Genomic DNA, 15,612 nt, shown 5'->3' with positions numbered 1-15,612 from the left:
GGATCCCGGGTGCGCATCGAGGCACCACTTCTCCGTTCATCCTGAGGCCGAGTCCCACATACAGCAACTAGGAGGATGTGCAGCTATGACGCACAAATATCCACTGGGGCTTTGGGGGGAAAAAATAAAATAAATAAAATCTTTAAAAAAAAAAAAGAGCAGCTCCGTCAGCCTCACCACAGCTGTTCCCACCTGTGTGTTTTATGCACCTCTCACCCCTCCTGGTCAGCACTAATCTCCAGGCTTAGCATAGTCTTTGCAAAGACTCTGGTACAAAATAAGAATGAGTACAAGTCTCAGTGGATAGGAGGTGATGGGGAGCCCAGAGCCAACTTTGACTCAAACCAACTTCTCAGACTTAGTAGAAAGCAAGAGAATTCATTATCAGGAAAAACATCCTCAAATTTAAATTTTGAGTTTGTTTTTCATTCCAAAGTAATTGCAAAGGAACCAGTAAAACAGTGCAGACGGCAGCCCAGTCCTAACGTTAGATTGACCAAGAGGCACAATGACCAGGGAAGTCCGAAGCTTCTCCTTGTCCCCGAGTGGTTGAATCTCCTTCACGCTTTGACGAGCTAGTTCTTTGCAGCACTTGAGCAGGTTTCTGCATGCAGCCTATGGATTAATAACTACCGAGGGAGAGGGCCAGATGCTGTGCCCTGCTGCATTCCTGACATGCTTTGGGACCTCTAACGAGTCGTCCTGCCTGTCAGGCCAAAGTTTCGACCGAATAACCATGAAACTTGTGCTTTGGTACGGGATTGTCCCAGAGGTCTGGCTCCCCTCTGCCATTAGCTAACTGCTTAGCCTCAGCCTCTTCACACGAGACAGGGGGTGATGATATCAGGATTGTTTTAGGAACTACATATTGGCTCCTGTGTGCCAGGTACTGGGCCATGATCACTGCACACATGGGCTTATTTAATCCTCAGAGCCGCCCTATGACATCAGTGCATTGGAACTGGTTACAGAAAGAAAAAAAAAAGAATAAGAAAAGGGTGGCTCCTGGTCGATCAACACCAACCAAGAACCAAATTCACATCTTATTTTTTGAACTCAGATAAGCAGCCCTGGATATCATCATGCCAATTGTCCAGATGAGAAAAGTGAATGACTGGCTCAAGATCTCATTGGTCTTGGAGGGGACGGATGTCCTGCCATCTGACCCCATGGCCTGTGCTCTTGACCCTCACACTACAACTTGTCCCTACCTATCTCCCAGGGCGTGTACGTGAAAAAGCCTGTGAAGCAAAAACCTCGTTTCAGATGTAGGAGGACCTGCTTCCCCAGGACATCTTCTCTGGTGTTTTGGATTGAAGCAGTTTGCACAGTGAAGCAAACAGTTACAGTTGATGACCATTTAACAGCCTCGTGGATGTTCAATGAAATAAAGACCTGACTTTCTCTTCTCCACAGAGGAGATTCTGAATCTAATCCCTGATGCCTCTTCAGGACACTAAGTTATTCTTGCACACTTGGCTTTTTCTACTTCCTGTATTAGAACACAATTCTGTTTCTTGATCCTAAAATAGCAAACACATCTGCAGTACCTGCCACGCCTCAGGGCTTGATCAACATTCTCTCATTGATTCCCACGGGAAGTCTATAAGGTGGGTATGTTATTATCCCATCTTATGGGAGAGGAAACTGAGGCTTTGACAGACAGCTTATGGATTTTGCCCAAGGACTCTTAGTTGGTAAGAGACAGAGGAGGGACTTGAACCTGAGTCTGTCCATCCTTTTAACCATTTCACTCTGCCACCAGATGCCCCAGCCACAAGGCACACTGCAGCAGGTACAGACTTTCTGGGGGAAGCTACATAATTTATTCACTCTTTTAATTTATTTCTGTTCTATTTTAGGCTCATTTTAGCTTATATGACTTAAAAAGATGTGAATATGGTTCTTGGTTAGTGTTGATTAACCAGGAGCCACCTTATTTTTTTTTTAAGTAGCCAGTTCCAATGTATTACTTCAGATTTCCACTAAGATTCCTAGATTATTCAAAAAGTGTCTGAACTATACTTAATGCCTGTTTTAACTGAGCCTAAGTCATCCATGCGAACTTTGCAATATTTGTTTTTAATTCTGTTGACCATCAGATGATTGTTTTAGTGAAAATATGATTCAAGGTGTTTGATATCATGTAGGCGAAAGTTTCGATGGTTGACAGAGTATTTTTTCATTGCTGGTATTTGGAGTCATGTACAAATAGCCATGTGTATGAGATGCAGATTTTCCCTGAGAAAGCCTGCTTCAACCCGCAGAGCTGCCTAGGGCCTTGTGCTTGTCTGTGTGATCTATGGCCTTCTAAAGACAAGCCTTTATCCTGGCCATCTTCTTCTAGAAACTTCTGTAGTCTGCACTCTAGCAAGTTAGTCAAAACAGTCGTAGAAGTGTGTTGTTCAGAATCATCCTGGAGTAGCTCCTAACTTCTGTTTGTGGAGGCAGGGAGATGTGACAGAATTTGAGAGTTGAAAGAAGGGGAGATTCCTGTATCTAACTCACAAAGTGTTAATATCTTTAATGGTTTCTAAGAAATGATAAGTTCAAAAACTGATTAGGGAAGATATTCTTATGGCAACAACAACAAAAGACGTTTCCCCCTAGGCTTCACTTGAAGAAAGTGAGTGCTCTGATGTTCAGCTATAAATACTCCCCTCAGATCCAAAGAGTACGGTACAACCGTGTGATGCTGTGCATGTGACATTTTGCAGGCTAAATTGGAGGCTAGATCTAGGAACTGGGCTTTCTGGGATGGGTGTGCTGGTGGTTCTGTGGTTATCTGCTCTGGTTATTGCCCCAGGCATCCGTAAATCAAAGAAGCCCTTAAGTTAGAGATAGGTTCATCTCTAACTGAGGAATGCTGCTCTCCTCTCCAGAGAAGCGTCTGCACCTAATCACAGGCCACTTTCACTGGTTATGATGTAAAAACCCTGACCTGGGCCAGAGGTCACCCCAAGGTCTCCTCCTCAACCGTAGGAAACAAGCAACCCTCCACCTCTTCTCCAGTCAAGTTCAAAAAACAAATGGAGTTCAACAGTTGCTTAACTTGTTGCCTGCTGAAAGCCCAATACCTGGCTGACTGATGGCTGCAGGCTGTGAATGGTGTAAGCACTCGGGTATCACGGGTTTTTTCCACATAAATCATATTTAGCAAACAGCTCAGAACCCAGGGGAACACGGTCCCAACCATGGTTTATAGAGATTGGTGTTGTAGACATGCTATGTGGTGTGGCCTGGTTTGCAGAACCTCTGAACACTGTGATTGTGACCTGACTCAAAACAAGGGAACAACATGTCGGCCAGTAGCAATGGGTGGACCTAATTTTGATACTGAATGTACAGTTCCCACCAGTACATCTCAGGTCCCTCATTTATTCATGGAACAAATATTTATTGAGCCCCTTCTATATGCCAAACACTATGATAAGCCTCAGGAATGCCAAGTGGGGAGGACAGACTCCATCTTTGCCCTTGTGGCTTCACAGGCCTCCTGGTACTTGTAGACGAGCCAGGTGGTTGGCAGGCAATGGGATACAGGCTGGGAAGCCTGAAGGCCGGACAGGAAGGTGGTGTTTCTTAGGTTTCAGTCCTCACTCCATTGCTCTATCACAAGGTCTTACCTTACATTTGTCATTTTGATTGGAAAATTAAAGAATAAGTTATTCATTCCTTTCTGCATTGAGATTTATTGTAGAAATTCATGAACTGATATCTGAAAAGTGCTACGACTGCTAGACTAGGAGAGAATGATATGAAAAATGTATTGGTGAGGCTTGTAAGTCACCATTTTCATAGGCAATTATTGGTTATATTGGATAATTAATGTTAGTTATTGTCCAGTGGACCCTCTTTTCAAACTCTTAGTGGCATGTTGTGCAAGTAGCCAGTCCGTCCTTCCGGACACTCTATTCCCTTGACCTCTGTAACACCACATTCTCCTGATCTTCCTCCTGCCCTAATAGCTGGTCTTTCTGAATTTCAGTTGCTAGTTTCTCCTCTCCTGCTTCTAAATTTTGAAGATCCTCAGGGCCCAATCTGGGCCCTCTTCTCGCTCTGCACTTTCTCCCTGGGTGGTCTCCTCCATGGCTATGGCACTAACTGCTGTCTCAATCCTCATCTGTGTCCTCTCTCCTCATCTTGTATCCAACTCCCTGCTTAACAGCTCCACTCAGATTGCTCACATTTTTATCAACCTGCTTCTGTTCAAACCTGAACTGATTTGTTCCATTCCCAAAAGCTGTCTTCCTCAGGCTTCCCCTTCTCAGAAAATGGCACAGCCATCCACTCCGTTAGTCAAGCCATAAACCCGCAAGGCATTTGTTGCACTACTTTCTCATTTCCACCTCCGGTCCATCACCAGATCCTCTTAAAATGTATCAAGGATGGATCTCAGAAAGCCTTGTTCTTTCGTGCACATGCCACAAGTTTTAGTTAATTTATTCAAATATTTATTTGTTTCCTGTTTGTCCCACTGGACTCGGATTCCATGATGACAGGAACTTAATCTGTCTGTTCACCACTGGATCCTTAGCACCTATTATATAAACACGTGTTGAACTGAATTGAATGGCAAGTTATAAACAATATAGAATAGGTTCACCATATTAGGTGAATTCTTATGTTGGTGCAGTGTCATAGCTTAAAGATAACTTGGTTTCTTTGACAGGTAATCACTAAGCACATCTTCACTCATCGCTGATTACCGTATAATACACAGCCTATGAAAATTCCCATTTAAGCTTAAGTGTTAAATGGAATTTTTCCTCATATTCAAGTGCATTAGTGGACCATTTACAGAGCTTAAGATACTGGCTGCCCATTTCCCTGAATGAGATAAAAAGTCTCAAATAAATGCAGACTATATTTGTTGCTTTTAGCTGCCACCAAATGCTCAGTTCTTTTACTCTTTGGGGCCCTTTTTTATTTACTACTATCAGTGGGATTACTGGTTAGTACATCTGATCTCATTGTTAATGTAAGCAAAATACTTTTCACATCCAATGCTATTTTATGTATAGGCATGATCTGTACATCTGCATTACCTTTCAGAATATAGACTTGTTAGAATTATTATACTTTTAGGATACACTACAAAGTGCCCTAATTTAAATTAATTAACAATGGCAATCAGATTGAATTTTTTAAAACTGAAAAAAAAGAAACTTTTTTTCAAAAGAAAAAGAAACGAAAATTTCAGAAAAAAGAGAAGGAAATTTTCATTTTCTTATTTTGAAGTCTTTGACGTAATTTGAACTACTAACAACAAAGAATTTATCAAATACACGTCCTTTTTTTTGAAATAGAACAAATTTATTTCCAATTACCATGTTAATATGTTGCAAACAAAAGAATGAGGTTAAAGTACTTTAAAGTGATGTATTTGCTTACTTCGTTTACGCTTTCCCCATGAAACCTATTTTGTGCTGGTGTGGTAAATCTGTTCTTTAAATCTATGCAAATTTCGTATTCCTAGGGAAAAAGCCCTGCGTTAAGGATCAGCAGACTTTGATGGTGCCTATTGCTACCTCTTACTGTTTCTACTGATAACTAATTGGATAGCCACGGACAAATTAACTTCTCTGGACCTCTTACAATATGTATTTCACCTAGAAATTCCTAAGGTTCCTATGACTCAATAAATAAATAAATGGATTGTTAATTAATTTTACTCTGCAATAACAGAACCTTGAACTTGATGCCACAAACTCCCTTAAGTTGTCATTTTGAATTTCTAGCATTAAAAATGTGCCATATTTCTTATATATGTTCTGTATATATCAAGTGAGATAATTTGAATAGAAACCAGACTTTTAGCTGTCTACTCGCTCCGTAGTGTCCGAGGACTGGGTGAGCACTCCCTGGAGAAGTGTGCCCTCATTGGGCAAGGGAAGGCTGATCTTAATTTTTAGGACATTATTTTTAATTTAATATTTAATAAATCAGGAGATATATGTTGACCACCTGAGCACTATGCAGTATATGGAAGAAATGTTAGGACCTAACCCCTACCCTTGGGGAGACAAGATGCATGAGAAATCATCAAACATTTCAAAGCCATGTGTGAGCCCTATTGCATGACATACGCTTTAGGACTTAGGAAGGAGGTCAGCTGGGCTTGGAGCAGACAGGGAGAGCTTCGTGGAAAGTGCCGGAGTAGGCCTGCATCTTGAGGGATGGGAAGACTTCCAATCTAAAGGAGTGAGAGGCAAGTCCAGTGCAGCTGATGAGAGTAACTCTTATGAGCAAAGAGTCTACACAGCAGTGACATCAGAAAGTCAATTCAGTGGGACGGTGAGGAGATGGCCTGATTAGAGGGTACAGGTGGGGAGCAGTGGGAAACAAACTTGGGTAGGCTAGTTAGTGCCAGACATGGAAAGCCTTGAAGAGTCTGACCTCAACAACTTTAATTCCATGGTAGGCTTTGCTAATTTAATGGGACATGCTTTCCTGTGCCAGTCAAACCTTTCCTAGTTATTATGAAAATGCTGAATAAAATCATCTAAGTGGAGCTATTGTCTTTCCCAGCTTTAGCTTCGCAATCCTTAATGTGAGGAAGGGGTAAGACTTGCAAGTAGATGAATGTGCGGTCTCTAACATTTGCTCTTTAACATTCTTTTCTTCCCTCGATAAATCTGTGTCATGAATGACAACATGTAAGTCAACCAGAGGAGAAACAGCCTATTGGATGACGGGCTTACGTGAATCTTGCTTTATGCCCTAATGGTCAACATATGGGCTTCTGTCAGCCTGGAGTGGCAAGAATTTCCAAAGACACAGGCCCATCCACAGAGAGAGAGAGCGCGAGAGAGCGCCCTTCCTCCAGGTCCCAGAGGAGTGGGTCTGGGAACTATTAGCAAAAGCCCTCCGTCCTCCTCTGCTGTCAGGAAGATGCATGTCGGTGGTGACAGAAATGTCTTTGCACTGGGAACCCTGACTCCATTATTAATTTTATAGCTCTGAGGATGGGATGCTCGATTCTGTCAAGTTTCCTCAGCAGTGCCCCACCAAAAGTGCATTATGTGGTCCCAAACTTACGCAATTTAGGAACTCCAATTCTTCATCCTCCTTTTTCCCATGCATATATGAGCTCCTGTGTGAGCTAGGGTGAGGACACCACCTCTGGGGAGGAGAAAGGTAGATCTGGCTACAACCTGCACCTTCCCGTGGCGTAGACATCACAGATTGCCCGGATCTTACGGACATTGAGTCTAGGCAGACAATCTCAGGACAGTGTGCTGTGAAGATGACAGAAGTTTGGGCTCTCTGAGCCTGAGTCTGCAACACTCTGGCTGGGGACGGGGACCTATACCCAGGCAGAGCACACATCTGGGCACACTTCACAAACAGAAAGCAAAGGGAAGTCAGGGAAAAGAGCTTCTAGCTTATCACTTCTCTTAAGTGAATTGAGTAAATCAAAATGCAGTAAGAGATACCTTAATATTATAAAGCAATATAGATGATTTTTTTTAAATAAACATGTTAAATATGAAGCATCTAGATATGTGTTTATCCTTTTCACATATCAATTTGGGAGACTAATGATAGGGCCATTACTCAAAAATATTTTTAAAATTTCTCCTCTGAAGTATTTTTAGAGCCAGCCACACATGCTTTTGTAGATACCATATGATGCAAATATTTGATCTATAAAGATCAATCCGGTGTTTGGAAATGGCTCAGAGAATCTTAGAACAAAGTCTGGAAGAGAATTAGGTTATATGATCTGGCTATGCCATTCCATTTGTGGTGAGTTAGAGATTGATGCTATAGGCTTTCCTGAATGAGCAAGTTCTGCTTAGAAAGGGCTCTGCCCAAAGTCTTCAGCCATGGCCCCATCAATGACATACATTAAAACCACCTTGAGGGCACACGTTTTGGAGATGTGCCTCCTGGTTTTGCAGAGTAATTAGTCTCATTCCTCATAAAGGTGACAGGAGTTCAAGAGGAATATCAGTGCAGGAAAAACATGGTGTAAACTACTAACACCATGTTAACTAGCCTTGTTCACTTTCTCACATAACTTTAGATGTCTTAACTGTCTTCAGCATATCATGCCCTGGAGAAAAAGGTCCCCTCCAAAAAAGTTACATGTCAGGACCTTTGCTAGTTGTTCATTTGGTAAAACAGGAAATATGCTAAAACACAGAAAATATTCTGCTACCCGTGAGCCTGCTTTCTGGGGCCTGGCAGGGCCCTTGGACCGAGCTCTCTGCCCAGAGGCCGAATATCACCGTCGTCAAGAGCTTGCGCTCTGGAGTCAGACAAGCCTGGCTTCAAATCCTGACCCCGCAGCCTGCCGGCTGTGTCACCTTGGGCAAGTCACTTAACTTCCCTGACCCTCCATTTCCTCATTTCCAAGATGGTGATAGATAATAGTACCTATTTTATAAACTTATAAGAATTAAATGAGATAATGCAGGCAAATGCTTGTCAGAGGGCCTAGTCCATGTAAGCGGTCCATAAATATTGGCCCCAATTATGAACAAAAAGAAGAGAAAAAGGATGAAAAAGAAGGTAGAGGGGAAGGAAGAAAGAAGAAGAGTCAGGGGTAAAAAGAGAAGAAAAGAGGGGCCTGCCCGGTGGCCTACCGGTTAAGTTCGCACGCTCTCCTTTGGTGTGCTAGGGTTCGTGAGTTCCGCTGTGGTGGCATCCTATATAAAAAGTAGAGGAAAATGGGCACGGATGTTAGCCCAGGGCCAAGCTTTGTCTGCAAAAAGAGGAGGATTGGCAACAAATGTTAGCTCAGGGCTAACGTTCCTCACAAAAAAAGAAAAAGAGAGAGAGAAAAGAAAAGAAAGGATGGATGAACTTCAACTCTAGGGCTTTGAAAATGTGAAAACTAGTCCTTCTGGGCTCAAGGCTGATGGGTGTAGCTGTCTTTATTTCTCCAAGTGCTCTTGTTGTGGCTCAGGAAGGAGAGAGTGACTCATTAATTAATAAGTCAGTATATTATTTAGGAAAAGATCTAAAAGTCTATGTCCCAAATATTCAGAAGTAAACAACTGGGCAGATCATAAAACTCAGTGGCTCCTTTTCACAAAGTGTATGTGTGCGCACACACACACACACGAATGCATGGTCTTGATTATGCATTAAGAATAATGCTGATGCTTTCTGTTTTGGAAAGGCTAATGGGAAGTCCCAAAACAGAATAGCCCCACTTCTACCAATAATAATGAGTCCTTACTATAATTCTGATAAAGGAAAGCAATACCAGCAAACTATGTATAGCTTCTGCCCTCTGGAAATGCTCTTTTCAGGGTTTTGATTGAATGGCTCTATATTCTCCTCAAATGGCAGCAAGTGTCAAAACTGCCCTTCTGCCCTATAGTCTGTCATTAGATCTAATGAGATCCAAACCCCAAAGCAGGGCCCATTTGTAGTCCATTGCTATGCAGCCTCATCCTCTCCCCAGACTTCAGAGCCTGCCCTTTCGCTCTTGGCTGGCCCATTTCTGGGAGCCGCTGATACCTCAGAGGGACCCATTACTGCTCCAGGCTGCAACCTCACCGCTGTTCCAACATCAGTGGCTCTCAACCTTCAAAAACCCCTCTCATCTTCCTTCTTCTGGGCCCTCATTATGCCCTGTTTGGGCAGCCAGTGGAGAGTGGTGTGTTCAGATTAATCGTGTTTTCCAGCATCCTATAACCGAACATTGACTTCTCATTGCAGGAGTCTTTGTCTCCTTGACTGAAACCACTTCTGAGTTAAGCTCTTGTCAGGGGCCATCGCTTTGTCTGCTCCTCTCAGAGTTTTGACGGTGTTGAGGTCACTTCACTGAGCAATCCTGTTCAGAGTCCAGTTCAGTTTTCTGCATTTGGGGGACAAAAAAACACCATGAGCATTACTCAAGGCTGAGTTAGACCACCAGCTCAGATCTCCTTAGGCCTCAAGCCACTGAGAAGAGACCACCAAGTTCGATGTTAGTAAAAGGCCCACAGCCTGACTCAGAAATGAGACACTTCACCTCCCTGTCCTGGCCCCCTGTGGCCCACAGCCCCAAGAGGGATAAAGAATTCTAATTGCATGGTAATGAATTCACATTTTAAAAAATGCGTGTTGGTGGAAGTGAAGAATGTTCATTGATGTGCAGGGCTTATGAACAAAACACATGAAGGTAAAAATTCAGAGTCGCCTCTGGGATGGCAGGTGAGAGCGCTTTTCACACCCACTGGGGGTCTCATTTCTCCCAACTGGCTTCAGTTGCCACCTCCGGGCAAAAGATTTCCTAATCTGCATCTCCATCCTGACCTCCCTCCTGAGTCCCAGAGAGTATTTTCAGTGACCATTTCTACCCAGATGACCCACAGTCACGGCAAATTCAACTTGTTGAAAACTAAACTCCTTATCTTTGCTCAAAGCCTGCCCCTCCCCAGGTGTTCGCCACCTCAGGGAATGTCACTAGCATAAACCCAGTCACTCAAGCCAGAAACCTAGGAGTGCTTTTCGACTCTTCTCATCCTCTCAGCCACCCGTCCAGTCAATCACCGTGTCCTGCCGGTTCTGCCTCCTCAACTTCTCTCAGGTCCACTTACCCCTCCCATTCCCACCACCACTGTCTTCATCCAGGTCACATCCTGTCCTGCCCAGAGACTGCATAGGTCTCTAACTTGTCGCCTTGCCCTCTCCCTGGCCCCCTTCAATCCATTCGACCCCAGCACCCATACTGACCCTGCGAAACACACATCAAATTATGGTGCCCTTTTGTGTAAAAATCCTCAATAGCGTTCCATTGCCCTTGAGTTCAAGTTTAAACCCCTTAACCTGTCACATAAGGCCTTTCAGAGTGCAGCTTCTACCCACCACTCCAGCCTCATCTCTTGACTCTCTCCCGTTTGAATGCTACACTCCAGCCACGTTGAACACCTTTCTGCTCCTCACATATTTCCAGGTCTTTGTGCAGGTGGTCTCCTCCTCCTCTTTCTCCCCCTCCTTCTTCTTGATATTGAAATATAAAATGCTTACAGAAAAGTGCACATATCACATGTGTACAGCTCAGTGAATTATCTCAAATGAGCACATGCATATAACCCGTGCCCAGATCAAGAATCTAAAGAGGACCAGTATTCCAGAAGCCTCCTTCATGCCCCTTTTCACCAACCCCCAAGAGAAATCACTACCCTGACTTCTGATATTATAGACTAGTTTTTCCCACTTTTGTACTTTATATGAATGAAAACCTACTGAACTGTGTCAGCTATCTACTTCCACATAACAAACCACCAATAAACTTGATGGCCTAAAATAACCATAAAGTCCCACCTTCGGCCTCGTCACGCCAGCAGCTTAGTTGTCATCCACTTCATCACCCAGCTTCTTGAAAACCGCCTGCACTCGGTGTCTGCCTGTCCTCTCCTCCTATTCACTCTTCACTCCACTGCATCCATCCATATTGTTCCACTGAAGCTCTTCTCATCAAAGGGCACCAGTTACCTCCTCATTGTTGAGCCAAATGAACATTTTTCAGTCTTTTCCTACTTGAAACTCCTGCCACCCAGCCCCTAAATCAGTGAGTCACCAAATCCTGGTGATTTTCCTCTTTAACCCATCGTGTATTTGTGCTTCTTCTGTCTCCACTCATTATCTCTTGCCTGGACTAATCCAACAGCCTCAAGGATACCTCCCTGCCCCAAGCTACTCTTCTAGACTTATCATTCTGTCATGTTTTTTCCTGATTAAAAATCTGTCACCACCCACCATGGAATAAAATCCAAATTGGAGCAAAGGAGAAAGACTCTTGAACCTGTTGCTCCAACCTCCTTTTCCATGCTCTTTATTCTATTCATCCTTTGTGTCATATCTCTAATGCCACCTCTGCTATAAAACCATGCCATTCACAACCCTTTTCTGATCCTGTTTGCTATTATTAATATTAATACCAATAAATATCATTAATATAATATCCTTGGTTCCCTGCCCCTAAAACACAAGCTCCTCAAGGCAGGATTTTTGCTTTTGCTCACTCATACATCCCAAGCTCCCAGACTGTGCCTAGCACATAGCAGACACTCAAACACTTGCTAAGTGAATGAATGGCTAACATTGATTGAGCACTTATTATACCAGATGCTTTCACACATTATCTCATCCCATCTTCACCACAGCCCTATGAGGAAGGAACTGTTTTTATCCCAATTTTGCATGGGAGGAAACTGAAGCTTAATGAGATTAAGTAACTTGCCCAAGGTCACACAGTGGATACATGGCAAAGCTAGGATTTGAACCCTAATTTGCCCAAGCTCTGAGTAACCTCACTTTATTGTCTTTGAGCTTTGTCTGCAGTGGTGCTGTGCACAAAAGTCTACTGTAGGTTACAGTAGGTCTTTGGCAAATGGAACAGTTATCTTGAAGTAGTGGAAACATCTCTTTACATATTTATCTCTTCATTATATTATGAGTTCCCTGGGAGACTGAACTGAAACCTTATTATTTTATTCACCACCACCACCACCAGAAACCCCAAGCAGCAGGCACAGTGTTTTACACATGTTTGCGTTCACTAAATGTTTATTGAATTAAATAAATGAGTGTGCTGTTAAGAGGCAGCATTTGGCAGTGAGTTCTTTTTGCACAATCAGTAATTTTGAGCACTGTTCTGATGGTTGCCCTGAATCCAGGCCCAACTGCTGCCTCTTCTAATCCTTTGCTTCTTCAGCACGATGTCGGCTCCAGGCCATCCCTGGCTGACCCACCCACCACCCTGACCCCGGCCCTTTGCCATCCTTCCTGTCCTCATGAAATTCTCCTGCCTGTCTTCCTGCTGTCAGTGGCCTGATCACTCAGAGCAAGTTCTGCCCCACCCTCTCCTCTTCTTGACCCCATGCCCTGCTTGAACCTGGCTGCTTCCCTGGTCATTCTTGACAGGCAGGGCAACATGACATTTATACAGATAATTGGAACACAGTGCAGATTGTGATAAACACAGAGAGAGTCACGAGGCACTGTAGGAGTTATAAAGAGGGAGAAATTCCTAGTTAAATGATGGAGGAATGGAAAATGAATTAAGTCACTGTCTTTTTCATCCTGATAAAAGTTTTTTGTTTTTTTTTTTTAAATAAAGAGTTTAGCTTCTCTACGTTTGCCAATTATTTTGGATTGTTGATTACGAGTAATAGAAACTGGAGTGGTTTAAGCTAAAAGGGAAAATTTATTATAAGGATATAGAGTCTCTAAGAACCAAAGGTTGGAATGCAGCCAGGAGAAATGGAAGCAGGACCAGAAAACAGTCCAGGATCTGGGCAGCATTCTCTTTCCCTGTCTTATGCTCACTGTCTCTGCACATCTGCCTTGTTCCTGTCTCTCTGCGGACCTCCTCTAGTCCTCAGACCTCGCCGTGGTACATGGCTGCCAATGGCTACTGAGTTTATACTTGGTGAGACTGTCTCCATCAAAATCACAAATCTCCAGGGAAATCTACCTGATTGGCCCAGTGCAAGTCAGGTGCCCACCCTGGTCCAATCATTTGCCACCGATAAGCAGGGTAATGTTATTCAACATGGCTGCTAGGCACCCATCTCTGTGCAGGAGGAAGAAGCAGAAAGGATCATTGTAAGCTGAGCAGACTCTCCAAAAATGTCCACTACACTTGGTTCTGTTGTCTGATAATACTCTTGTAAAAGAATTCTGGGTGCTTCCCCGGGGAATAGAACAAATTAAGAGGCTTCCTGTCTTTGAGATTCTTTCTTCAGAAACAAATATATAAATATGAATTGCCATTTAGCAAACATCACCCTAATTAACTAAGATAATGTTCCAGTGGTCATTCCTAACAGGCTTTTTATGCCAGCTTTGTTCATTAGAAGGCCTAGAATCCTGGCTTCAACCAGATGCCTCACACACATCTAGATGGCCCACTAGACTGCAATGGGAAAGATAAACCAAGCTGGGCCTTGCTCCCTCCTCAAGGTCTTACATAAATGATGATCACACCTCCCCTTCAGCAACCAGAGTCGTCTTCTCCTCTATTAAGCCAGTGTAATCAGGTCTGGGGAGACAGAATCCCCTCTCTTGAGGGTTTCACACCCCAGCAAGTTCTGAGAGAGCTAACTTTGGCCACTGCTTCCTTAACATGGTTTGAGGTTGGGAGAGAGGAGGCTAGGATAGATCCTTCTTTCATTCTGATCTGGCCTTGCCCATTCAGTGATCCATCCATGCAATTTAGTTATGCATGTTAGGCTAGTTAAGGATAATCTGAGAAGTTTATCTAACTCAGAAATAGGAACGTTGGAGTCAGGTTGCCCAAGGCAGACCCAAAGCTTCATGTCATCCTTCCTGGTGTTGGCCCTTTGGGCACCACTATGCTCCTTGCAGTTGGCTCCCAGAGTTGACACAGGCTGCACGGGCCCACAGAATTGGTGGTGCAGCCCCAGGCTGTGGTGAGGCGCTCAGGGCCCTGTCTGGAGGATGACCTCCTAACGTTTCTCCTCTCTAGGCACATTGCAGTCCACTCATACCTTCTCAGTGACACCTCCCTGGCTTGTCTTCTAGGCTCCCTGGGTACAGCAGGCCGTGTGTGCAACCTGACTTCCCGAGGCATGGACAGCTGCGAAGTCATGTGCTGCGGGAGAGGCTACGACACCTCCCGTGTGACCCGGATGACCAAGTGTGAGTGTAAGTTCCACTGGTGCTGTGCCGTGCGCTGTCAGGACTGCCTGGAGGCCCTGGATGTGCACACGTGCAAGGCCCCCAAGAGCGCTGACTGGGCGTCTCCCACATGACCCCAGCGAAGGTTGCCATCCACCTTTCCTCTCACAACGACGCCGTTGGATCTGCAAGAACACTGGGCCTTTGGGAAACGGGGAGAAGTTTCCTAAGGCATGTGGCCTTGGTCTCAACAGAAGCCCCTTCTCCCTCTGCAGGGGCCCCAGGACTGGGGCCACATGCTGCACATACAGCATGCCCTATTCTCTCCGACTTCCAGCATCCTGGGGCACATCTCTTCCTGGTCATGACAGGCTGTTAGAAGGGAAGGGGAGTGGGCCCAGCTCACTGTCTCCACCCACCTAGAAGTTTCCTTTTTCTGGAGCAGTTGGCCAGAGGGGAATAGAGTGTCTCAAAGGAGCTTTTTCTGTGTCTTCCAACAAATGCTCACAGTTAAGAAATTCCATACTTGTCTCTGGAGGGTAAGGTAAAGAAAGCAGGATCAACTGTTGCTGAATTAACTTTAATTCTTGAAAAGACCAAGCAAGGCTTTTGCCTGATCAAGTGATTTTCACAGCCACCACCTCCAGGGGTAATTGGGAATTGCCTGGAGAAGGATGCCTTTCAATAAACTTTAGGTTTAAAATGCTTATTTTTCAAGGCGTTTATTGCCCTATAAAAATCTAATGTGACCAGGTGGGACTATTGTCCCTTGGTACAGTTTTGAATCTTTGCAATAGCAAAAGCCTCAGAAAGTGGTTGCTTTACGTTACGGTCCCCTCAATATAAAGAAAATTTAGGGAATGAGGCTTTCTTCTCAGTCAGGATCTGAAGGAAATTAAAAAGAAGAATGATGATCTGGCAGTATTCTGTAACTATTGGGGGAAGATGGAGGAAAATACCTCATCAAGTGGAAGATCAGAAAATGTGTCTGTACAGATAAGGAAAAGAAGGGGGAATAAAATT

General features: G+C 44.0%; 1 protein-coding gene across 1 annotated transcript in view; it reads left to right on the top strand.

Moving 5' to 3' along the window:
- WNT2 (Wnt family member 2) overlaps positions 1–14,785 on the top strand; it is a 40,240-nt gene extending 25,455 nt beyond the window's left edge. The window contains exon 5 of the mRNA XM_058569104.1: positions 14,494–14,785. Coding sequence (XP_058425087.1) covers positions 14,494–14,723 — 230 coding nt within the window. The 3' untranslated portion in view covers positions 14,724–14,785. The remainder of the gene's footprint in view (positions 1–14,493) is intronic.
- Positions 14,786–15,612: the final 827 nt, after the last annotated feature.

The sequence above is a fragment of the Diceros bicornis genome, chromosome 3, assembly GCF_020826845.1.
Source record: "Diceros bicornis minor isolate mBicDic1 chromosome 3, mDicBic1.mat.cur, whole genome shotgun sequence".
Taxonomy (NCBI): Eukaryota; Metazoa; Chordata; class Mammalia; order Perissodactyla; family Rhinocerotidae; genus Diceros; species Diceros bicornis.
The sequence above is the reverse complement of the archived record's forward strand: the minus strand, read 5'-3'. Positions and strand labels throughout refer to the sequence as shown.